The 25,958-nt window shown below is 49.3% G+C and overlaps 1 protein-coding gene across 1 annotated transcript; it reads right to left on the bottom strand.

The window, feature by feature from the left end:
- Positions 1-16,452: 16,452 nt before the first annotated feature.
- Positions 16,453-25,731, bottom strand: SRL (sarcalumenin). The gene is made up of 5 exons (XM_068968406.1): positions 25,617-25,731; positions 24,386-24,481; positions 20,639-20,755; positions 18,784-19,017; positions 16,453-17,264 (listed from the first exon to the last, which is right to left on the bottom strand). The coding sequence occupies exons 1-5, from the start codon at positions 25,651-25,653 to the stop codon at positions 16,453-16,455; spliced, it is 1,296 nt and encodes a 431-aa protein (XP_068824507.1). The 5' UTR covers positions 25,654-25,731.
- Between the last annotated feature and the right edge of the window lie 227 nt (positions 25,732-25,958).

The following is a 25,958-nucleotide window of genomic DNA, read 5'->3' as shown; positions in this document are numbered from 1 at the left end:
GATCTTAGTTCCAAATCGAGGACTAAGTGGAAGCATCGCATCCTAACCACTGGGACACCTTTCATTTCACTGTTCTTCTGCCGGAAGTTGCCCCAGAAGCAGGGACCTCCCCCTTCTGGTTTTAGGATTGTTGCTATTGTTCAGCCGCTAAGACAGGCCCAACTCTGCAGCCCCAAGGACTGCAGCATGCTAGGCTTCCCTGTCCTTCACTTATCTCCTTTGGTTTTAGGATTACTTTTACACAACTGATTTTATATAACTGATAAACCAGGGAGAATGTTATCTGTCAAGCTGCTGTTTGTCCATTTAACAGCTGTTTCTGAGCAGGGCTTCACTCTAGACTAGGCCCTGATGTTAGAGAAATGAACCAGACATATTCCCTGCTAACGAGATGCTCACAGTCTAGCGGAACTGAAGAAAACACAAATACCTGATGAGATACATGACATTCATGAATGCATAACGAGATGGAATAAATGTCACAACAGAGTTATAAGCAAAGGGCTGTGGAGAATCAGGGACAATTCCGACTGGTGGAAGAAAAGTGTATTCCTAAAAAGCAAGCAGCCTTGGGCTGGACCTCGATGGGTGAGTGGAGAATCTGGACTCACAGTGGAGAAGCAGGCATGTGTGGGTCACTGACTGGTGATGGAGTGCCACTCCACTGTGTTTATCGATAGACATCCCAACCAGCAGCATGTTGTAGCTGCTAGTGACCAAGGTGGGATGTTGAGTATCTGGGATGTTAGACAAGCGCAATGCCCGTGTCTCTACTGAAGGCTCAGGAAGCTGAGATGTGGGAAGTCCATCTTCACCCTTCCAACTCAGATCATCTATTTACTTGGCCTGAAGATGGATCCCTCTAACACTGGAATGGCTCCACAGACGTACTTGAGAAATCATCAAGTTTTTCACTGCAGAAGAAATAGCACTTTCCTGCTTGCAGCATTAGTAACCAAGCTAATGTTCACCAATCTCTTGTAAGTTCCTGGCTCAGCTCTGATCCTGCCAAAGACGGCACTTCAATCACAAGCTTGCTTTCCAACAGGGCTTTGTCTGTGAACAGTTTGGATGTTTTAGGTCCTTGTTTTGTTTGTGGAACTGATGCAGAAGCAATTTATGTTACAACTTTTAAGACTTTTTTTTTTTGGCTGTGCTGGGTCTTTGTTGCTACACTCGAGCTTTCTCTAGTTGCGGCGAGTGGGGGTTACCCTTCATTGTGGTGCTCAGGCTCTAGGCATGTGGGCTTCAGTAGTTGTAGCGCAGGAGGCTTAATTGCTCTGCAGCATGTGCAATCGGGATCGAACTGGTGTCCTTTGCATTGCAAGACAGATTCTTAACCACTGGACCACCAGGAAAGCCCACTAGGCAACTTTTTTCCATGAAGATACTAAAAGATTTCAGGTAAGACATACAGTTATGGCAGAAAGAGTGTGAACATTTGGGAAACAGGGACGGAGCCCCATGTGAGAACAGCGTGAAGTCTGCTCAGCCCCCATGTCACCCTGAGCCTAGGGGCCGTCCAGCTCAGTCAGGCCTCCAGCTAGATCTGGGCTGGATCTTGCCCCAGCGTGAGGGAAGCCAAGAGACCGAGACCACCTGCTCCTCCTCTTCTCAGGTCCTAAGGTGTCTGTGTCATGTCCCATCTGATTTTAACTGCCTTCTTAACCACTCAGCTTTTCTGTTCTCTATGTCTGGTTTGCTTTTCTGACTAGATTAAAACACCAGTCTCCTGATTCCTTGTGAACATGGCCACAGGGTATCTGTATCCTATCCCTGCCATCGTGAAGCTGGGTACAGAGCAAGTAGGTACTGAAAACCTCTGTGTGGAAATCTTGTTGTTTAGTCACTCAGTCATGTCCTCTTTTGTGACCACATAGACTGTAGCCCACCAGGCTCCTCTGTCCATGGGGTTTCCCAGGCAAGAATACTGGAGTGGGTTACCATTTCCTTCTCCAGGGGCTCTTCCTGACCCAGGAATCAAACCTGTTTTTCCTGCATTGGCAGGTGACTTCTTTACCATCTGAGCCACCAGGGAAGCCCCTGCTGAAGTCTACAGGCCCAAGAATCACAGGATGACAGTTTCAAAGATGAGGAGAGCATCCCTCATCTGGGACAACAGTGAAGGGATTAAGAGTAGACATGTACTTCTGGTTTTAGGTTTGCCTTTTATAGAACTGAGCTATATTTAAATCAAGGGGTTTGGATCATTCTGTGGGACAGCCCTGCATTTCCAGTATTTCACCTTCTGCTCTCTCAGACCAAGGTCCCAAGGTTCCCCTAATCTGTTTTTCTAGTTCCTGGTTGTCAACATCTTCCAAGGAGACATGGGGTCTTCTCCTTCCTCTTGGGAAGAGTAACAGGAAGGATGGTAAGGTTGCCACTGCCAGTCTAGGGGCCCCAGGGTTCGAGGCCAGAGGGGAGAGCTGAATCGGGGCCCAACGGGGGTGGGGGTGGAAAGGACCCCAAAGCAGAATACAGCTTTCTATGAGGTGGTCTCCTCTGAAGGGCTGGGTGGACAAGAATAACAGACAGGGACATCAGATAGGGTCAAAATTCAAACAAGTCCCCCTGGCAGGGAGATGGATCATGAGCTACTCCATCCCCCCAGGGAGATGGTCCATCAAGGGGACCAAATAGTAACAGGGTGGGGTGCAAAAGGGGCAAAAGAGACCAAAGTCCTAGGTGGTTTAGGGATTATCTAGTCTGACCCCCTTCTCTGATCCCACAGTTGAGGTTCTCAAACATTCCTTCCTGTCAGAGTAGTAGCCACTTTCACTCAGCATCAATCTTCATCTTTGATGCTTCCAATCCATCCTCCAAGTTGTGGTCTTTCTGCAACAGTCCATTCAAGTTGCTCCTCAACCTTCAGGTTAGAGTTCAAAGTCCATATGGCCTAAAACGGTCCCTCTCTGTTAAACACAGGTAATGCTAAGTTGCTTCAGTTGTGTTCAACTCTTTGCGACCCCATGAACTGTATGTAGCCCACCAGGCTCCTCTATCCATGGGATTCTCCAGGCAAGAATACTGGAGTGGGTTGCCATGCCCTCCTCCAGGGGATCTTCCCAACCCAGGTAGACCTTCACATACAATATTCTGTCTTTATCCTATGCCTTTCCACATCCCACTGACCTCATTCCACTGACAAAACACTGCACAACATTCTCCAAAGATGCAATAAATTTACTCCCATCTGCCAGGAGAATTGAAATGTCAAGGTCCAGCCCAGGTGCTACCTCCTCAGTTAAATCCCCCCTCACTTTTCCAAGGAAGAATGAGTTAGTTGATCTTCTATGTTCCAAAAATACCTCTGCAGACTTCCCTGGTTGTCCAATGGTTAAGAATCCATTTGCAAATGCAGGGGACACAGATTCAACCCCTGGTCTGGTGAGATCCCACATGCAGCAGGGCAACTAAGCCTGTGTACCACAGCTGAGCCTGAGTTTTAGAGCCCTGGAACCACAACTACTGAAGCCCATGTACCCTCTAATCCATGCCCCACAATAAGAGAAGACACCACAATAAGAAGCTCTCATACCACAACTAGAGAAAGCCTGCATGCAGCAATGAAGACCCAGTGCAGCCATAATTAATTAATTTAAAAAAATAAAGTTGGGAAAAACATATATGTATGCTTCTGCATAGCCTTTCTGACCCTGATTTGTACTGATTTAGAGACTCAGACCATAGGGGTAGGGATGGGTTTTGACTTCTCACACCCCTGCTTGCTAGCACACCAGTTGCTAGCCAGCGTCCTACTAACACTCCTGTTTTCCCCCCTAGTTCCGTCATCCTACCGAGTTCTGGATGGTTCTATATATCCTTTTCCGCTGAACAGGTACTCCTGTCTGGTCTCAGCTGGTGTTCTGCATGCACTTCTGTGTCTAAAGGTGTATTCCTGATGTATCTGTAGTAAGTGGTCAAAAAAAGTGTTCATTTATAAAGAATGAACCCCTTCCCTTTATAAACACACAGTGAGCTCCTGGCAGAGCCCAGTTAAAAATCTAGGTTGTCTGATGTCCAGACCAGCGGTCTTCTCCTAGGCTGCCTCTTCCATTTTCCGTGCCCATCCAGTTGGATTCTCCTCACTGATCTGGACTTAGAAACCCTGGGGCAGCAACAGACATTGGCAGAAGCAGGAGCCCAAGATGCCATCTGTAAGGAGAGTCTCCGTGCCCATCCTGGGGAACTGTCGTGCTGCCGAGGGGCTCTGAATCGAGCTGGAGGCGGTGGCAGAGCAGGCAAGTCATCGCAGCCCACGCTCGTTCTCTGCTCAAGGGCTCCAGCATCTGCCTGTCTTTGGTGATACAGGAAATGGGTGCTCTGAGCTGACTCTGAACCAAGGAGGGATGGCTGCCATCGTGGCCAAGGTTCCCCCCACCCCTGGTGATGAAAGCAGGAATGATGGCCTCTACCCAAAGGAGCCAACCTATAGGGACTCAGGGATGCAGGGGATGGGCTCAGAAAAGCTGCAGCCCCTGATAAAGGTCAAGGAACACAGGTCACGATCCATCTGGAGAGACAGATGTGGATGGCCTTTCACCTAAGCAGCCTGTTCTCCACTGCCTGCCCTCATTGGTGTGTCTTCATTTCCCCAAATTAATCTAAAGCTTCCCTAAGGGACTTCCCTGGCAGTCCAATGGTTAAGAATCTGCACTTATACCACTTCCCTGTGGCTCAGCTGGTAAAGAATCCACCTGCAAAGTGGGAGACCTGGGTTCGATCCCTGGGTTGGGCACATCCCCTGGAGAAGGGAAAGACTACCCACTCCAGTATTCTGGCCTGAAGAATTCTATGGAATGTATAGTCCAAGAGGTCGCAAAGAGTCAGACATGACTGAGCGACTCTCACTTTGCGTAACTTACAGGGCACAGGGCACGGGTTCGATCCCTGGTTGGAGAATTAAGATCCTTGAGAAAAACATCCTCCACCATCCAGCCCTCAAATGCAACCAGGATGTTTGTTTTACAGCTGAATCTTGTTTTGAGCAAAGTGAGCGTGTAAAGTTAAGAGATGGAGCTTCACATAACTCTTTTCACCACAAAAAGCTCCCCAGAGGTGGACTTCCCCGGCAATCCAGTGGTTAAGACTCTGTACTTCCAATGCAGGGGGTTCAGGTTGAAGAAACAGATTTCACATGCCCCTCATGGCCAAAAAAAATTTTTTTTTAATTTTTTAAAGGAGGAAAAAGAGCTCCCCAGATGCACTCATTCACTGCTGGCTTCCTGCGTATAAGGTCCTCTATTAGGAACTGAAAATTCAAATCCTACTGCAACATAATCCCTGTCCCCAGCAAAGAAAGTAAGTTGCATCTTCACATTCATGCACAGACAGGAGTAATGTGATGTCTTCCAGGGGAGGCTCACCAAGGTGAGTTTGGGAATCTGGAGGTGAGTTTGAAGGGAGTGGTGCCTGAGCTGGGCTCTAGAGAACAGGGAACTTGCCACTCAGAAGTTGGAGTGCCCGCCACATGGACTAGGGGAGGATCCATGGACCATGCATACATGTGTGCTAAGTCGCTTCAGTCGTGTCCGACTCTTTGCAAGTCTATGGACTGTAGCTACCAAGTTCCTCTGCCTTAATAGCTGTATGGTCCTACTATGTATGTGTGCGTAATCAGCCACTTCAGCTGTGTCTTTTTGTGACCCCCCCCCCCATGGACTGTAGCCTGCCAGGCTCCTGTCCATGGGGATTCTCCAAGCAAGGATACTGGAGCGGGTTGCTGTGTCCTCCTTCAGGGCATCCTCCCCACTTAAAGATCGAACCAGCAACTATGTTCCTGCATTGGCAGGTGAGTTCTTAACCACTAGCGCCACCTGGGAAACCCCATCCTAGGTATTGTTCAGTCCCTAAGTTGTGTCTGACTCTTTGCAACCTCAGGGACTGCAGCACGCCAGGCTTCCCTGTCCTTCACTATCTCCTGGAGTTTGCTCAAATTCATGTCCTTTGAGTCAGTGATGCCATCCAATCATCTCATCCTCTGTCACCCACTTCTCCTTTTGTCCTCAATCTTTCTCAGCATCAGGGTCTTTTGTATAACTAATGAGAACCTATTGTATAGCACAAGGAGCAAAAAAAAAAAAAGTATAACATGCTTGTAGAACATACTAAGTTAACCTTTAAAATGTATTCCAATACACAGTAGATGCAGACTACTGCTTATTTCACTTGTACGAGATACACAGAATAGTCAAATTCAGAGTCAGAAAGTACACCGGTAGATGCCATGCCCAGGAGCGACAGTAGGGGATGGAGAGTTAGTGTTTAATGGGGACAGAGTCTCAGTTTAGGAAGGTGAAAACTTTGGGAGAGGGCTGATGGTAAGAGCTGCACAACAATGTGAATATAGTTATGTCACTGAATTGTACCATTTAAATATGGTTAAAACAGTGTTTTATATGACTTTTACCACAATTAAAAAAACCTTAAAGAAAAAGAGCTGTGTGATCTTGAACACATTACCTAACCAGAATCTTGCTTTTCTGCAAAGTCCCTCCCTGATACTTTCTACTAAGTGGATCACTAAGAAATGAAAGGAGATTGTGGCTAGGAGCATCTGGCAGCATCGGGCACACGGCATGTGGTCACTGAATGTCAGGTTCCATCTCCACGTCTGAGGTGCTAGGACAATGAACAACAACTTTGGGGGACCCTTGAGGAAGGAAGAGGCCAATAAAAGAGGATTCTGAAGTGGGAGGGTGGTGGTGGTGAAGGAAGAGGTTCCTAGAGGAAAGAACCCAAAGCTTCTGAGTTGAGGTTCTGCTCCATGGCAGGCCACTTTAGGGATGCTGGAAAAATACTCCCTATCACATTGGTCTTTGGTTTGTCCCCCAACAACACTGTGTTCCAGGAGTGGCACAGAGATGCAATTAGCAGAATCGAGCTTGTGGGTGGTGTAGGAGTTGAGCAGGGATGAGAGGCAGCACCTGGGCTCCTGCCCAGACTGTGGGGGGAACCAGAAATCAGGGGACAGGGAACGATGGCTGTGGAAAGAGAAATGCTTTTAACTCCAACGCTGTCCTCTACAGGAAAGGCAAAATGTCCAAGGTTTTTTTGTTTTTTTCAGATCTATATACCTACTCTTTTAACATGAATAACCTGGCTTATCACAAAGCGGCAGGAGAGACACTGACACCAATCCCCCTGTCCTGCAGAGAAGAGGCACAGTTATGGATCTTCAGGGCAATTCTTCAAAGAATCTGGCCTCTTATGTGCTCCTCTTTCATTCTTTCACCCCACAAACATCCACAGAGGAACTATCATACACAAGATCCCAGAGAGGCAAATGTCAGCTCAGTTGTCCATACCTCCATTCCTCTTGCTGATTCACTAGTCAGTTTCCTTATCTGTCAAATGAAGAAAATAGGTTCACAGGATGATGCAATAAGATAGTGAACATACTTGGCATAGAATAAGTGCTCCAGAAATGCAAATTATTGTTATACTGGTAGAAGCAAGATTGCATGTTATGCTGGCTATCTTTCTTCCACCCCTCCCACCTCCCAGATATACTCCATACCCTTTTCCACCCTGTGCAGTGCCCTAGAATGGACTAGTCAAGACTCTCTTGCCCCTTGACTTCTCACTGTGTTTGGTCCATGGGGAGCGAGATTAAGGGAGGGAGAAATTGAAGACAAGGCTTTTATTTCCCCAGCTTCCTTCCTGAATCCCTTGACGCAAAGTCTCAGCTCTAGGAAAATGACCTTCCACACAGCCTCCTTACCTCTGGGTGCAGAGGTGGTTACAATCCCAATGTGACTAGCCTCAGAATATTTCACACTCCATAGCTGTTTCCCTATACCTTGTGTCAAACTACCCAGCTGATATGTGCCATCTGTTTTTGGGGACCCCTGACATCCAAGGTGCAGGAGAACACAGGAAAAGGCCTGGGGATCAAGAGACCTGGGTTTGAGTCTCATGTCTCCTCCTCGCTGGCTCTGTGACCCTGAGCCAGGCTCTCTTTTCCAAGGCCTTAGCTTCCACATCTGTAAAAAGAACAGCTCTTTTGTCCTACAACCCCACCCCCGACACACACACATACAAACATACACAGGGGGTTCCATAACTTAAGCCCAGGACAGGGATGCATACAAAGGAGAGCTGCCTCAGTCAGAGAGCAGGTGAGGTTGCCAGGCCTACACCATCGCATCCTTCCCCAGGAATTGCCTCACTCCTTTTTATTATTATTATTTTTTGCCTCACTCCTTTTAAGGACGTTCTGTGTCCTTGTTCTCTCAGGCCACCAGATTACCAGATGCCCAGAGGATCTCCCCCACCCCCAAAGCAATTGCCAAGAAAACTCAGGGAATTAAAATAAATTCCTTTATCTTTCAATAGCCAGCCGCCAACCCTGCTTTGGCCACCAAGGCCCCTTCCCAAGTTCTAATGGCCCAGGGGTCCAAGCAGGAAAGCCTGGTCAGTTGATGCCCCACTCCCTGGGGCTGCAGCAGGGTAGGGGGGGCATCTCACAGTTGGCATCTAAGACAGAGGAATCTAAACCATCACCCTATTGGGAGACGCCTGTGGTGGGACATGTTTCAAGTAGAAGCTAAGGACCACTTAGGTGCTTATTACAGAATCTGTGAAGTCCTTTTAGCTCCTAAAATTAGTGACCCAGAGGAATCCAGGAGCCACAAGAATATGTTCTAATAATATCACTCCCCATGCCCACACCCCCGCCACCCTCTCCCCCACCGCCCGCCGCCCCCGAATCTGAAGTTTCATTTGGTCTAAGCGCTTTCCCGCCCTCGGTCATCCAGAAGGAGGGTAAAGTGAGCCAGATAAGGCTGGTTTCTGTACTCAAGACAAGAGGAGAGAGCAGCGTGGACTCCAGCTTTTCTGAATTTCTGGAGGGGTGAGGGAGGTGCGATAAACTCCTAAAATTATCAGTTCCTGCTTCACCTGAGGGCTGACCGCAGGTGAGAAACCACAACACAGTTAACTGCCAGCACCAATTTGTCTCTGACGTTCTTCACGTTCCCCAAATGCCTCCAGAAAGCTGTGGCTTCACCCCACAACTCTGAGCAAGTTCAAGACCTTTCCCCGCCCCAAATGAAAAACTTCCGAGCTCCTCAGGGCTTCCAACGGACGGACAGCGCACGGGGCCGGCTGAGGCGGCGAGCCTGCACCGTAGCCCGGCCCCGGGGCGGCCTTAACTTTGGGGGCGGCAAGGGCCGAGAAGGTGAAGCTCTTCGGCCTCGCGGGGAGGGGACCCCGCCGCCCTCCTCGCCTCAGGCGCTGAGTCACCACCGCCAGGGCTCCGCCGACCCGGCGTTCCCAGGAAGCGCCGCCGCGCGCCTGCGCATGCGCGGTCCCGGGCGCTTGTCTCGGGAGCGCGCGGCCCCGGAGGAGGCGGGGCAGGGCCGCGGGCACGAGCGGAGGCGCTTGCGCGGGGCGGGATCCCACAGGCTAAGCTCCGACGGGTCCCGGTGCCGCGGCCTCCCGCCGTACCTCTCAGAGTCGGGGTGACGAGCTTCTCGGGGATAGTTATTTACGCGTTAAGAGCCGGGCTTGAGGGGCCAGGTCAAGTTCCACCAGGCACCCGTTCCCCTACCCTCATGACCCCGGTCCAGAATTGCTCTGCCCGGGCGCTGGTTTCACCTGAAAGGTGGCGGGGAGCGGGGGAGGCTGAGGGAAGGGAATGGGGAATGAACCAACCAGGGCTGACGCTGACCTCGGACCGCACCTGACCGGTATGAGGATTCGGGCCGCAGACCCTGAGGTCCCCAGACGCGGAGGTCGCTGGTCCGGGAGACCCGTCCCCGCACCAGAAGTGGCCCCCGACCCCACCAGGAGCCCACCTCACTGAATGATCTGAGACCCCGGGGCCAGGAGCATCCTATGTCCTCGTCCTGCCCTGTCATGCAGGCCTTCCTGTCCTCTTGTCCGCTGGCCCTGGTCAACTGGGCTGGAGTGACCGAAACGTCACAGGGGGGCCAGAAAAGGGACACAGATTTGGGTGTAGGCACTAGTAGGGGTCCAGGGGCCCACGGGGGTTCCTGAGTAGGGCAGGACTGATGGGGTGGGCCTCTTCCTCGCGCCTCCTTACCAGGCTCCAGCAGCTGGTTCTCAGCTCCTAGGAGTGGGGCAGGGACAGGGAGGACAGAGACCCAGTATCCCCCACCCATCAGGCCATGAATCACTGGGGGAAGAGGGCATTACCCAAGGGATACTGGGTAGCCAAAGCAGGCTCCTGGACGCTAAGCGCTCACCTCTCCAGGCAGTGCCCGTTTGCTGCCTGCAGGAACTTCCTTCTTCTTCATGGCCTTCAATATTCAGAAATGGAGTGACCTCAAACCCTGGTTCCTTGGGCTTCCGTTTAATTGCCTTGTTGTTGATAAGTGAAATCCAACTCGGGGACCCCATGGACAGCAGCACACCAGGTTCCTCTGTCCTTCACTATCTCCCAGAGTTTGCTCAAACTCATGTCCATAGAGTCGGTGATGCTATCTAGCCATGTCATCCTCTGTTGCCCCCGTTCTTGTCCTGCCCTTCATCTTTCCCAGCATCGTGGTCTTTTCCAATGAGTCAGCTCTTCAAATCAGGTGGTCAAAGTATTGGAGCTTCAGCTTCCACATCAGTCCTTCCAATGAATATTCAGGGTTGATTTCCTTTAGGATTGACTGTTTTGATCTCCTTGCTGTCCAAGGGACTCTCAAGAATCTTCTCCAGCACCGCAATTTGAAAGTATCAGTTCTTCAGTGCTCAGCCAACTCTCATATCTACACATGAGTACTGAAAAACTGTAACTTTGACTATATGGACCTTTGTCAGCAAAGCGCTGGTTTCCTCTAAATCACCTCATCTCACCTTGATTCCTCGCTGGACACACAGATGTCTTCCTTTCTGAGTCTGGGCCTTTGATCTCCCGGCAGAATCCATCCCCCTGGTCTCTGACCTTCCAATCCCACCCATCCCTCAGCGTGTACCTAGAATTCCCTTCCCAAGGTCGATAACCCCCTGGCTGTCTCAGTATTCTCAGGAGAGTCCTGATATGATGTAAACAGATTCTCAACAACAGGAATCTATTAAATGCTGAAATAAATTTCACAGTCACTATGCACTGGTCAGACTTTTCAAATAATTACATTTTCAAATGAAAAAAAAAAAAATCCTCTGCCAGACCATGTGTCCTCATGATTTAGAAAATGTGGTCACTTCATCCCAGAGGACTTCTGTGGTCACTCGGGTTCCATGACTCTTTCCCTAATTGGACTGTTGGCTCCCCCGGGGCAGAGAATATGCCTGAATAAATATGTGAGAATTCCAAGGCTTTTGAAGTTGTGGTGGGAGAAAAATCCAGAAGTTTGGAGAAAATGGAAATAGAACCAACAAATTTTTTTTTGCAGTCTTCACAAATACAAAATCACTCTTCAGTGTATCAGAAAAATGTACTATCACAATTTGGCCTAGGCTTCAGATTAGCACAAGTCAGTATGATAGAATATAGTTGAAAGAATAGTGGGATGGATAGAAAATTGCCTTTTAGTTTGGTCTGTCAGGTTTTAATGGGGTGAATTTGGACCTAACTTCTCTGGATATGCAGTTTCCCCAGGCTGGATTTGAATTTAAGGTTAGTAAATATACCTGCCCAGTCTATTAATACTTTACAAGATGATCATGGTAGAGATCAAACTGAAATGGAATTAAGGGTGTGATTTTTTTTCTTATATTTTGTTGTTGTTCAGGAAATAATCCTCAATAATCTTTCTAATGATAGGTTTTATTACTTACAAGCTTCAAGGTACTGACCAAACATTTTAGACAGTTTATGAAGAGGAGGGAAAGGGATCAGAAAGAACAGTGTCACCAAATGTGACCCCTGGGCAAGTAACCTAGCATGACCTGTAGAGTGAATCAGACTTCAGAAGAATTCCGACCTCCCAAATACACATGCCATCATCCCAATCACTCTGACCATCAGTCTCCTCCTCAGTAAAGTATGATTAATAATAGTAATAACATGTACTGAATACTTTCTGTGGGCTCTGTATTATTTCAAGCATGTTTCATTAAGTCATTTAATCCTCTCAACAACCCCGTGAGAGAAGAACAATTAACATCTCCATTTTATGGGTAAGGAAACTGAAGCACAAAGTTAAGACATTTGCCTATGGGTGCTCAGTTAGTACGTGGTGGAGCCCAGGATGGATCCCAAGCGCTGACTCCAGAGCCTGTGCTCTTGTCCATGCCGGATGGCTCCTTCCCCGTGGGGTTATTTTGAAGACTACATGAAATGAAGCAGGGATTTCCCTGGCGGTCCAGTGCTTAGGACTCAGTGCTTTCACTGCCATGGCTTGGGTTGGGAACCAAGATCCCTCAAGCCACACAATGCAGCCCCCCCCAAAAAAAAAGAAAAGGGAAAAAAAGGAAAAGAAATAAAGCACATAAAGCACTCAATGTAGCTTGGCACACAGCTGTTAAAATTAAGGCATTAAGAATGGTAATGTCTGTAGGTCTATAGCCCGGTTCCTGGCACGAGTGCTCTGGAAGTTGTTTCCCTTCCCCACTGACATTACGGTAAACCAAAGGTTCCACCGTGTAGGCAGACACAGAATATGCTCATTTATGTGTGTCATTTTTGTATGCTTCAGATAAGAAGTTGGAGCAAGGGATTCCTTCAGAACCTGTTCAACCTCCTTTGCTGCATTGCTCTACTCTCGTTTTTCTGTTTCTCTTAGGCTTCTTTTTTATCGCTTTTATGATCTTCTAAATAAAAATTCAAGTTTCTCTGGGCTAGGAAAGCTTGAGCTTATGTCACAGAAAGAGGAATTGGCTTTAAAAAAAAGAGAGAGAGAGAGAAAGAGAAGTTGGCTTGAAATGTTGTCTCAAGGCTCAGACTTTGGGATACACACGTAAAACTTGAGGACAGTTGCGATGTCCTCCTTGGGCCAGATCTCCCTGGTTCTCCATCCTGGGTTGGGCACCCAGTTCACCCCCACCTCCAATACATCTGCCTGCACACATGCTCCCATGATCTGAAATCCTCACACTGTTCATACAATTACTACTTCACCACCCCAGACCACATGTGCATCTGCTGAGCCGCTACACCCACACATAGACTACACACAAGTGTTTGTGTGTCCCTTATACATACAGCTACCTGTAACCCCCAAATATTCAGGGGAGGCATACACACAGCTGTAGACACCCCCTCCATTCACAGTGTCCCTCATGTCATCAAGCTGTGTTTAAAATGATCCTTGATTTTGCTTTCTGTATTTCACCCTTCTGATTTTCTTATCATCCTGACTGCAGACTTAATTTAAAGATGGTCTTAGCTCCACCTTGGATATCAGTACAGTCCCATGGTTACCCCAAATTTATTCAGTACTTTTTCCTAAACGTGACCGTGAAGTTGCTCTGGCTAATCCTTATAATAGGGACTTCAGTGCCCATTTGCTTGCCCCATAAGCAGATTCAGAGCTGGGTGACTATGATGTGTCAATGAGGATCATCAGTTTTAACAAATGTACTGTTGAGGGGGGCGTAGATAATGGGCAAGCCTTGTGGGGAGGGGGCATGTGGGAAACCTCTGCCTTCTTCTCAGTTTTGCTATGAACCGAAAAATGCTCTTAAAAAAGATTTGTCTTCCTTAAAATCAGTATGTGCATGCATGCTTGCTAAATTGCTTCCGTTGTGTCCCACTCTGCAACCCCATGGACTGTAGCCCACCAGACTCCTCCATCCATGGGGATTCTCCAGGCAAGACTACTGGAGTGGATTGCCATGCCCTTCTCCAAGGGATCTTCCTGACCCTGAGATCTAACCTAGTTCTCTTTTGGCTCCTGCATTGGCAGGCAGGTTCTTTACCACTAGACCACCTGGGAATCCCTTCTACTGGATAAAAGGAAGAGAGAGTTTACACTGGGGATGCACCAGTGGTTAAGAGTCTGCCTTCCAATGCAGAGGGTGTGCGTTCGATCCCTGATCAGGGAACTAATAACTCACATGCCACAGGGTACAGCCAAAATTCTTTAAAATTTTTAAAAGAGAGAGAGATTACACAGGTTGGAGGCACCGAGACAGTACAAGGTGTTAAAGAGAGATGGGAACTTTATTGAGAGTTTCTCCCTGATGAACTCAGAACAGAAAGAGCATTGGAAAGATTCCGCTTTGGAGAGAAACAGCAACTGTTCAGGCACAAATATTCACAGATACTCCTCCTAGGGGATTCCTGACTCCCCACCCAGTTCCCCACGATCCCCACCCCCACCCAAAGAGTCAGAATTCTGCTCGAAATCCACCTCCACAGAGCAGGGCACCAAATAGTGCTCAAAGCCCCGGCTGGCAGACAAGCCTGCGGGAAGTTAGAGAGAAGGGAAGTCAAGGGGTGAACAGTGGAACAGAAGGAATAAGAAAAGGAAGCTGAATGGAGAAAAGAAAAGGAGGGAAAGATCACTGATGATGTCACACGCACCCCCAGAAATATAAATACTGTATGAATGTGTTCATCTCACTCCAGCTGATGCTCCCAAAGCAGTGCTGACCTCGGCAGCTACGACGATGCCCAGTTCTGCATTTTTTCTTCCCCTTCTGCACTGAGAAAACAGAAATGCCCAAAGTAGCCGAGGGGGTGAAGGGGCATTAAGGAGCAAGGTGGGAGGGCAGCCCCTTGAGAGCGTAAAGGATGGAGAGATGAGGCCAGGGCTGGTTTTGAACGAGAAGGAAGCAGCTCCCCGGGTGCTGGTCACCAGGTTCCTCAGCTGTCCCTGCAGACTTGTCTTCTCTGGTTGACTGTCCTTAGAAACATGTCCTGGAGGTGGTGGGGCCTCTGGTCTTCTTGTGGGAGGTTCTAGATCCTCCAAAGGAGCCAGAAGAAGCAGCCTCTGAGGCAGCACGTGCCAGACTGCTGACAATTCCAAGAAACTCAAGGAATTCCAGACTGCAGATCTCTGTGTGAGCCTAACATGGCCACCAACGTGCCCATTTGCTTCCTCTGCCTGACCCTCAGGCCACTTCTCCCTCTGCCTTTGTCTTGGCTTTTCCTTGGGTCTGGGGGACGCTCTGGTGCAGGCAGGGCCTCTTGGGGAAGCCCCCCAAGACAGCTCCCTCCCAGGACAGGCAGAAGGAGGCCCCAGGTTAGGGCGGAAGGGGCAGCCAGGCCAGGTCCCCTAGACTTAGACTCATCACCAACCCGTCTTCCATCAAAAGGCTTGTCCCCTCCATGCCCTGACCCTCCGTCCGCTCCTGCCCTCTGAGGGGGCACGCCAGGCAGGCAGGACTCTCACCGCTTGCTCCCCCTCTGTGCCCTCAGGCATTTGTCATCTCCCTAATCTCTCTTGGACAATGTAACACACACACATTCACACTCATTGGTACTGGAAGGCCAGGCACCCCTGCTATGCGCTCGGTGGGCATCAGCATTAAGTTCAGGTGGGAAACTGACAGACAGGTCTGGGTTGCCAGTGGCACCGAGTGGCTGGTACTGCTTCTGACTCCCCAGAAATTACTCCGAGTTTCAAGTGTTGACGCATCAGGGAATGGAGAAGCGAAAGGAAAAGCCGTGTGATGAAAACCAGGAAGGAACGACTCCTGTGCCGAGTGTCTCCACGGAGAAGCTGTGGCAACAGCAGAAGCAAGCTCTCCACTATCCCCTCTGAAACCCAAAGCCTTTGGGGTCTGAGTTTTCCAAGACATGCAATAGACAAAGACACACTGCAAACCAATTAACCCTCTGAGCCCTGCCGGGACTCTCACTGAAGTCACTTCCAACAAGGAAATGACTGGAACACGTGGAACAGTCACCCTCCTCCTGGGGCCGAGAAAGGGACTGAGCTTCCGGCTGGCTTAGAAGGTGCCAGAGAACTGGCCTGGGGAGCGCTAGTTCTCTCTCAGTGTCCTGGTATTCCAAACCGTTCCCTGCCCCTTGCAGAAACAGGGGAGAGGGCCCGGGGGTAGGCTCAACACCCAGGTTGATTCAGACCCAAGAGATTGTCTCCTTTGAAGCCAACCCAAGCTCAGGAGGCAGATGAGGGCTGGGGACAGACAGAAGACTGTGTGGGAGGTAGCTGTGTGCACGGAGCAGACAGCCCTGCAGAACTCAAGTCTTCTCTAGCCTCTCAGCTGATCGGGGAAAAAGGAACTTCAGCTGCTTTTAGCCTGTGTGACACTCATTAATTCAGTTTACTCTAGAGTTTAGCTGCTCTCTGTCCCCGCCCGCCGCCCCACTGCAGAGAGGGGACCCAGGAAAAGCAGGTGTGGCCTGACATGCCTCGGTCAGGCCCCTACTTGAAGCAACAAGACAAGCAGGCCCTAATTCACAGTTTCCACTCCCCCCCTCGACCCACCCCTTCCCCCACCACTGGCCTCAATTAACTCCCGTCTCCAATGCACAATGGTTCCTGCCAGTGTGGCTCAAAGGGTTAATAAACCAGGACTTCTCGGACAGTCAGGACACAAGCTCATTCACCAACGACGACGGGAGCCCGAGAATGGCAACGTGGCCACCTAGGGTTTCTTATAACGGTTCTTTGGGGTCTCGCCACACCCTGTCTTGTCACAGTTGAGAGCACCTGGGTTCTTCCCCAGCCCAAGGCTGCCCAGGAGGCTGGGGAGCTCCTGGGTGATGGCCCGCTCGATCTTATCCAGAAAACAGCCTCCCATGTAGGAGCACTGCTGGGACAGGAGCTTGAAACTGGAGATGGGGTTGATCCCAAAGAAGTCCTTGTAGGCCTCGCGGTGGGGAAGGTCAAACTTGCTGACGTTGGTCTTGGCCAGGATGGTCTTGAAGATGTAGAATTTATCAGGGTCTTCCACGATGTCCTTAAAGACCAGCTCCCCATCACTGAAGAAGGTCATCTTTTCCTTATAGGTCTGCAGGTAGCGGTCCACTAGGAGGGCGTGAATGCGGACCCGGATGGCGTGCTGGCGGATGAAGGCGATCTTGTTCTCCAGCCTGTTCTCAATCACCTGGTTCAGGTCCTCCAGGAGGGAAATCTCTTCCCTGAGAAACAGGTCCCGGTGGGTGTCGGGCTTGTAGTCATAGGGCCAGAAGGAGCTGACATACACCCGCGGAGGCTCTGTGACGTTGATGAGCGGGGCCAGGCTCCAGAAGAGGGCCCCATAGACCCTCATGAGCATCTGCGTGGCCAGGTTGTCGGCCTTGTTCAGGATGATCCTTATCTGGGACTCGCGCCCCTTCAGCTGGCGGAAGAGCATCTCCAGCTCCAGACCCACGTCCAGCTTGGTGGGGTCAAAGACGACGAAGATGAGGTCTGCTCTGTCGATGAACCACTGGCACACGTCGTTGAAGGGGTAGCCTTGGGGAGAGGGAGTGAGAAGTCAGGCTGGGCAGACCCCACACACCCCCAGGCCCCCTGCCCCTCCTTTCGGAACCAGACCATTCTGTGGCTTTGAAGGGACTAAGAACCTCAGGGATTTTTTGGGTTTCTGAAGACTTTTAAAGAATTCATTACACATCCCCTGCTCCTTGTCAACCCTCAGTCAAGAATGGCCTGGGGAAATGTCCTGGCAGTCCAGTGGTTAGGACTCCACATTTTCACTGCTGAGGCCTCAGGTTCAATCCTTGGTTGGGGAACTAAGATCCTGCAAGCTGCGTGGTACAGCCAAAAAAAAAAAAGAAAAGAAAAGAAACGGCCTGATTCTTGTTTTAATCCACAGTGGAATTCAAGGCTCCAGGAAAACAAAACATTTCTGCCAAATGGAGATTTTCCCACTGCTTGAAAAGATCTGGGGCAGTGGCAAAGATGTTAAAGGAAATAAGTCAGGGAATTAGAAGAAATAAAAGAGAGGGGGCATCACTCAGGGGAAATAAATGTGGACCTACCATCGAGACCTGGACTAGAATTTGGGCTCCGTCACTGACCAGCTGAAAATTATATGCTTCTAAGCCTTACCATTTTAGTTGAAAAATGACAAGAAGAACAATACCACCTAAGGTGATATAAAGATTACAATGTTGCTAGAAACACAGGAAAGCACTGAACTAAAACTGCCATCCAGTCACAGGGTAGGTGCTCAATACATCCTAACTCCTATAATCTATTTCCAAAATAGGAAGAGTAGGGATACCTGTCTTGAAATGTTTCTACAATGATCAACCAATAACACATGGAAATTATCCAGTGCGTTAGAAGAGTGCAATAAAGGTTAGTTTATTACTATAATTATTAGCAACAATATTATTATTAGCTATAAAACAGGATCTTGTTATAACAAAATGAGAGTTATAACCATAAACTGAGATCCACCATCTGTTCATATATTCTGACAAATGCCCCATTATGACTCATCTCTGCAGATGGTGCTGCATCACAGTGACATTCAGTGGCACTCCCCTGCCACCCGAAGGCAAGCGGGGCTTTGGAAAGTCTGAGACAGGATTGTGTTGAAGCAGGTCTGGCAAAGCAGATATTGGGACCAGGACGAGTTGAAGGTCAACTTTAACCCAGACTCAGGTTAGCCAGAGGTCAAGTGCACCTGGACAGGGATTCAATCAGTCCAGGCCCTTGATCACCTGGACAGCACGTGCATCTCAAAGACACAGCAGGGACCCGCAGGAGCTCCTGGCAAGAAGGCCAGCCCTCCCCCTGGGAAGATGCTGACGGCCTCCAAACCAGACCATTCCTCAGGGAAGTAAAAGGATAAGGTACTTACTCCTAGGAGGCTCCACAGTGATGACAAAGAAAGGGCTGGAAGCAAAGAATGCACCCCAGAGTCTTGGACAATACTGGTCTCCTCTGGTCTGCCTACCATCCTCTGCCTCAAACAGTTTCCTAAGACAGAGCTCATGCTGTTCAGAAATGAGTGTTGAATTACCTCTTTCTTGTTGCTTGCGGTTCTCAATAATGCCTGGTGTATCCACAAATGTGACCCGCTCCAGAAGTTTGTGGGGAACCTCAATGCCGATCAGCTTCTCCAGGAAATTCTGGCCAAACTTCTCGAGGGGTGAGAAGGACCGGGCGCTGTCAGCAGCCATGACAATACCCTCGATGGTCTTCAGCTTGGGCCCGTGCATGAGGACTGTGAACTCCGAGGTGGTGGGCTCGGCACCTGCACACATGGGTTAGAAAGAACACAGTCATCTCACATCACAATACAAATGGAGGCACAGGAGAGATTACTGGGAGTGGAGGGTGGAGGAATGGAAGTTAGTGTTTATTTATTTTTATTTTTTGGCCATGGTGCCTGGCTTTCAGGATCTTAGTTCTCCAGAAGGAAAAGTGCCGAGTCTTAACCACTTGACCACCAGGGAATTCCCTCTCCTGCACTTTCTGTCTCTATGAATTTGATGACTCTAGGGACCTCATATAAGTGAAATCATATGATATTTGTCATTTTATGTCTAGCTTATTTCACTTAGCATAATGTCTTCAAGATTCAGCCATGTTGTGGCATGTATCAGAAACTAATTCCTTTTCAAGGCTGAATAATATTCCCTGTGTAGATGGAATGAACACATGTCTTTTATCCATCATCAATTGATGATGTGGGTTGTTTCTACCTCTCAGCCATAGCAAATAATGCTGCTGTGAATACAGGTATAACTGCTGGTTTCTTGCACATAATTTTCATTATTATATTGAAGATGTGTATGAATATTTTCATTTTTCTTTTTTAATCTGTCAGACCTATTTTTTAAATTGAAGTATAAATGATTTATGATATCATGTTAGATTCAGGTATACAACAGTGTGGTTCAATATTTTCATACATTAAGAAATGATCTCTACAGTAAGTCCAGTTACCATCTGTCACCATCCAAAGTTACTAGTATTGTTTTCTATACTCCCTGTGCCATACACTGGGCTTCTCTGATAGCTCAGTTGGTAAAGAATCTGCCTGCAATGCAGGAGACCCCGGTTCAATTCCTGGGTTGGGAAGATCCGCTGGAGAGGGAATAGGCTACCCACTCTGGTATTCTTGGGCTTCCCTGGGTCAGCTGGTAAAGAATTTGCCTGCAATGTGGGAGACCTGGGTTCAGTTCCCGGGTTGGGAAGATCCCCTGGAGAAGGGAGGGGCTACCCACTGCATTATTCTGGCCTTGAGAATTCCATGGACTGTTTAGTGCTCGGATACAACTGAGTGACTTTCACTTTCATTTATGCCATGCACTTGTTGCTGTTCAGTCACTAAGTCATGTCCAACTCTGCAACCCCACGGACTGTAGCTGACCAGGATCCTCTGTCCATGGGGTTCTCCAGGCAAGAAAACTGGAGTGGCTTGCGGTTCTTTCTCCAAAGGCTTTTTCTAGACCAGGGATCGAACCTGAATCTCCTGCATTGGCAAGCAGATTCTTTCCCTCTGAGCCACCAGGGAAACCCTATATTAATGCTATACCATAATTTAAAAAAATAAAATTTCTTGTGTAGTCAAATATCCTTTTAACTTACTTCTGATTTTACATATATATATATATATATATATATATATATATATATATCTTTTTAAACAAATGTAACCCCTTTAAATCTTTGCATATTGAATCACAGATCTCTCATTGATCTCCAAGTTTTTCCCCATGGCATTACAGCTTAAATTTAGTGGGTACAGGATCTCTTTCCTGGTACTTTGTGCCATATACCACAGCCCCTAAGTGTTTCATTTTTTTCACAGTGCTTTTTACATGTGACATTGAAATGCCAACAGGCACACAAGAAAGTCACACTGTTACCTGTATAGAGCTGGTAGCGAGTGTTTTCCAAGCCAAGGAGGTAGTTGATCATGGTGGATTTGCCAACACTCCACGGTCCCAGGAACAAGACCATCGGCTTGGAAGTGATCTCCCCATCTGTGGGCAGCAGGGACAAGACACGGAGATGAACTCAAAGCTCCTCACTGTGGAAGGCCAGGGTTCTTCACGTTGTGCCCCAGAGAGTTGATCAGGAGCTGTGGGTTTCTACCCTGGACCACAGAGCTTGGTATGGTCTGGAGCATGTCTTGTTCTGTGTTAGTGTGATGACCCAGTTAGCACCCACGAGAAGATAGCATTTGGACTGTGGCACACCAGCATTTGGACCATGCACAGATGCACAGCACACCAGCCCCTGAGAGGGAGGGATCCACTGAGGTCAACAAACAGTGACTCAGAGCTCACGCTGGGGGAGACCTCCAGGCTCAGATCTGGGAGCACAGCATTCATACGAGGGGCAGGAGACAGCAGCCACCGAGGAAAGGCTAAAATGCTGCTACCTGGATTGGTTACAGAAAAACAGTCATGGAAGAGCTTTATACACTCTGGGATGGTCTGGACCCGGGCGCTGCCTGCCCCCTGCCTCCCTCTGCTTAGCTGCACCTCCCAACACCCCTCCTCAGGCTCAGCCTAAGCTGGCCAACAGGGCCAGTCCCAAATGTCAGCCTCCAAAGTCCAAGACACGTTTGCCAGTGTCCAAGACCAAGCACTGACTCGGCAATTGTCGGGTTCTTGTCTCATGTTGGGGAGAACACCCTGCCTGGGGCTCTCCAGTGCAGGTCCCTGAGTAGAAAAAAAAACAGAATTTTCCAGTGCTTTCAAAACCCAGGGATGGGGAGGGGAGAGTGAGAGGCTTTCCACATGGGAGATTCACAATCTCCTGTTGCAGACTTCCAGCCCTTAGGGCACATAGGGTCGACCAAGCACAGCTTTTTTTTTTTGTCCCTGCAGCAAGGCATGTGGGATATTAGTTTCCAGATCAGGGCTCAAACCTGCACCTGCTGCACTGGAATCATGGAGTCTTAACCACTGGACCACCAGGCAAGTCCCCAGCCCTATACAGCTTAGTACCTAAAGTTCGCCAGACATCTTAGCCCCACTGAGCCTGGCAGGCAAGGCCTCAACACAGGATGCATTGTGGTGGTTTTTTTTTTTTTTTCTTTCTCTCTTTCAGTTATTTTTTAAATTTTTAATTGATTTCATTTCATGATTCAAAAATCAGAAGTATAAAAAGGTATACAAGAAAAGTCTCCCCTCCATGTCCTCAAGCTGCTTAGGCTATGTGTCCTTTCAGATATTTGAATGCGTGTGTGAGACCACATCTGGTATTCCCATCTCTTTAAGAATTTCCCAAAGTTCGTTGTGAGATCAAACCAGTCAATCCTAAAGGAAATCAATGATGAATATTCATTGGAAGAACTGATGTTGAAGCTGAAGCTCCCTCCAGTACTCTGGCCACATGATGCAAAGAGCTGATTCATTGGAAAAGACCCTGATGCTGGGAAAGATTGAGGGCAGGAGGAGAAGGGATGGGTGAGGACGAGATGGTTGGGTGGCATCACCAACTCAATGGACACAAGTTTGAACAAACTCTGGGAGATGGTGAAGAACAAGGAAGCCTGGCGTGCAGCAGTCCATGGAGTCAAAAAGAGTCAGACATGATTTAATGACTGAAGAACAACCCCTGGCTGGGGAGCAGGAAGGAACAGGAGGGTGGGGATGGGGTGGCAGGAATCCCCAGTCACAGCCACAGAGATCCTACAAGGAGTGTCTTTTTCCCCACCCCAGGCCTCACCAAGGGGAACCTGGCCTTCCAGTTCCCCTGCGAGACCACCTCGCCAGTTTTCCCAGCTGCTGTTCCTGCTCCCTGCAGTAGGGGGCGGCACTGGAACATGCAAGAGGCTACAGGTGTGGCACCCAGGAGGGAGGTCACAGGAGGATGACCCTGGGTTCAGAGGAGCCCGGACACTGGCAAGAGAAGAGGGGAGAGGAGGGGCGCCTGGATGGATAGATCAGGCCCCGGGGGCACCCTCTCTGCAGAGTGCCATGCCCACGGGCCACCTGCCTGCCTTCTCTGGCCTACACATTCTGAGAAGCCTACAAGGGAATGGTGAAATGAGGAGGAGACAAAAAGTTACCGCTCCTAATTCCAGCCATGTGGCCTGGGCAGCCCAGCATCTCTCTGAGCCTCTGGTCCCCCTTCTGTAAAGCAGGAATGAGGGAGGCCATACAACACCCCCTCCCTGCACAGCCATCAGAGCATCACAGGAGACATGCAGAAACAGCCAACTAACACAGGAAGGGACGTGCAATTTCGCTCCCCGTTCAAACATGAATTAGACTCCCGTCTCAGGCTGGGTCGTATTGGGAGACTGAGATTGGCAGATATACACTATTGAAGTGTGCGTGTGTGCATGTAGGCACAGTTCCTCAGTCCTGTCCAACTCTCTGTGACCCCATGGACTGTAGCCCACCAGGCTCCTCTGTCCATGGAATTCTCCAAGCAAGAATACTGGAATGGGCTACCATCTTCTCCTCTAGGGGATCTTTCTGACCCAGGAATCAAACCCATGTCTCCTGCATCCCCTACATAGGCAGGCGGATTCTTTACCACTGCGCCACCTGGGAAGCCTATAAACTATGTTAAAATAGATAACTAATGAGAACCTACTGTATAGTATAGAGACCTCTAGTCAGTGCTCTGTGGTGACCTAAATGGGAAGGAAATCCAAAAAAGAGGGAATCTATGTATATGTATAGCCGATTCACTTTGCTGTACAGTAGAAATTAACACAACATTGTAAAGCAATTATATTCCAATAAAACATTTTTAATTAAATTATTTTTTAAAAGGTGGTCAAAGGTGAAAGAGGAATTTTTCTGCTGCCCCTTTAAAAAACAACTAGAACAATAATAGCAATTAGATGTCATTGTCAACAGATTTCCAAGACAAGTGACACTTTAATTAAAATGGCCTTGCTGTGAGGCAACAAGAACTGTATCACGTTGCTGTGGTACACAGAGGACAACCTAAGGTAACTGGGCGATAACTATCAAAATGCTGAATTCCAGCATTTAAAAAAAAAATCCTACAAATAAACTTGTGTGAAATATGGAACAACTACAGTAGTGTCTGTAACACTAAAAAGGGAACGAGGCAAACGCCCAGTGGTTCATCAACAGGGTACGCTATCTAAGGTGGTGGGTTCACAAAGAACAGAAAGAGCAATTGTGTGCTGTGATCTCATCTTTGTCAAACAAAGGAAAAGACACCCTTGAGCATGGAAGCAGAGTGCTGTCTGGAAGCCCTGATGAGAAACCTTAGCCACGTGCATCTCTGAGAGTGGAGTGAGAGAGCCTGGAAATCAAGACAGGGAGGTTTTTTTTTATTTTTCAACTTATACTATTTTGCACAGAAATTTTTTCGGTTTCCAGTTTATCTTATTTTAAAAAATTATTTTGAAAATCAATTTTTAAAATAATCCAAACCCATGAGAAGTGGACAGGGGACAGAAGACGTGATCTGTAAGTGAATGAGGAGCCCCGTGGGGGCTGGAGCGCAGCAGTCAGGGAAGTTAGCATCTTTTGGAAACCCAAACTGCACTCATGGATCTCACGGTAAATCCCTGTGTAGATCAAGGGGCACACCTGCTGGGAAAGGCTGGCCCTTGTCACTGAGGTCTCTGCCCCTCCCTGCCTCAAGGGCTCAGGGGAGAGACGTGGCAGTACCTGTGATCTCGTGCTGCCGAAGCTCGTTGTATTTGTAAGACTGCTCCAGGGGCTTGATGGACGAGTGGTAGATCTTTCGAAGCCGCTGCAGCACCACTGGGGGCAGAGAAGGGTGAAGGGTTAAGGGTCAGGCAGGGGCTTCGCAGCTGTGGCACTGTCTAGAAGGCATTCCCCCTACACACACCCCTGAAAGTCACCACAGCATTTGTTTTTTAACTTAGCCCTCTGGTCCTTCCCCTTAACAGTTCACAGCACCACCTTGGCCTGCAGCTACCTCGAAGTACTGGAAACTCCACCTCCTTCTCTCTGTCCCCCTAGTGCTACCTGCCTTAGGATCAGAGGCAAGCAGGCATGGCCACCCCAGCCCTGCACCCTTTACCGCATCCCTGGTGCCCCTGGGAGGATTCAGACATCCAACTGTCTTCTTGGGAAGAATGTGGCTCCAGGGAGAAGGGGCTCGTGGGGTGAGGTGCAGGGAGGGACCAACTCGGAGCCTCGAGGGTCAGGCTCTCCAGCTGCCCGTCAGCGGCCCATCTCCTGCTGTTGCCAGAGCAGACCCCGGCCTCACCCTGAGCTCTCACTGGCTCATCGATTAGGAGACAGAAAGCCCTGCTGACAGCCTTGGGTTATTATGAGGGTGAAATGGAATACCAGACACAAAAGGGCTTTATATACTGTAAAAATTGAAGCCAGTGTGATGAACAACCTCCCCCCCCCCCCCCCCGGCCACGACTCGGATGCTGGCACCGTCAAAATGACCCTGATGCTGGGAAAGATTGAGGGCAGGAGGAGAAGCGGGTGACAGAGGGTGAGGTGGTTGGATGGCATCCCCGACTCAATCAACACGAGCTTGAGCAAACTCTGGGAGACAGTGAGGAACAGGGGACCCTGGAGTGCTGAAGTCCATGGGGTCCCCAAGAGTGGGACATGATTGAGCAATTGAACAACGACAACCATTCCCAGGTCACAGCTCTGCCATTTGCTTCCCCAACCAGTCCCTCTGTTCGGATCGCCTTTCCTCCTTCCCGCCAACCCAGAGCCCTCCAGCTTGGACCTGCTCACAGAGCCTCCTCCACAAAGAGAAGCGCTCCCCCTCCCTTCAACTCCAGGGCACTCCTCCTCCCCTGGGGTGTCTGCCGGCCTCAGCTACAGACTCAGGGCTCTGCCTGGCCACTGGCCCCGGAGCTCTCCCAGCCCTACCCGGCCCCACCCAGCCCCTGCCTCTGGTTACCAGAGAAGTCATCAGCTGGCTTGTCCTCATTCAGCATCAGAGTTTTCTCGATGTGGGAGCGGTCCCTCAGCGGGGCTTCCTCACTCACATCCTCCGCCTCTTCTGGAGAAAGAAGCAGAGATGGGGGGTTAGGGCAGAGCGAGGAGTCATTGGCGCTGGGGCTCCCTCCAGTCAGGCAAGCTGGGGAGTGGGCAGGGTGGGGCAGGATCGCAAGCAAGTGCTGATCGGAGCTGGTCCAGGTTCAACTGCACGGAGCTCTGTCTCTAGGAGGGACTTTGAGAATCCAAACTCAACACCTGTGAAGCTCCACGATCCATTCTAGGGGTTCAGCAAATGTTGACT

The sequence above is a fragment of the Capricornis sumatraensis genome, chromosome 3, assembly GCF_032405125.1.
Source record: "Capricornis sumatraensis isolate serow.1 chromosome 3, serow.2, whole genome shotgun sequence".
Lineage (NCBI taxonomy): Eukaryota > Metazoa > Chordata > Mammalia > Artiodactyla > Bovidae > Capricornis > Capricornis sumatraensis.
The sequence above is the reverse complement of the archived record's forward strand: the minus strand, read 5'-3'. Positions and strand labels throughout refer to the sequence as shown.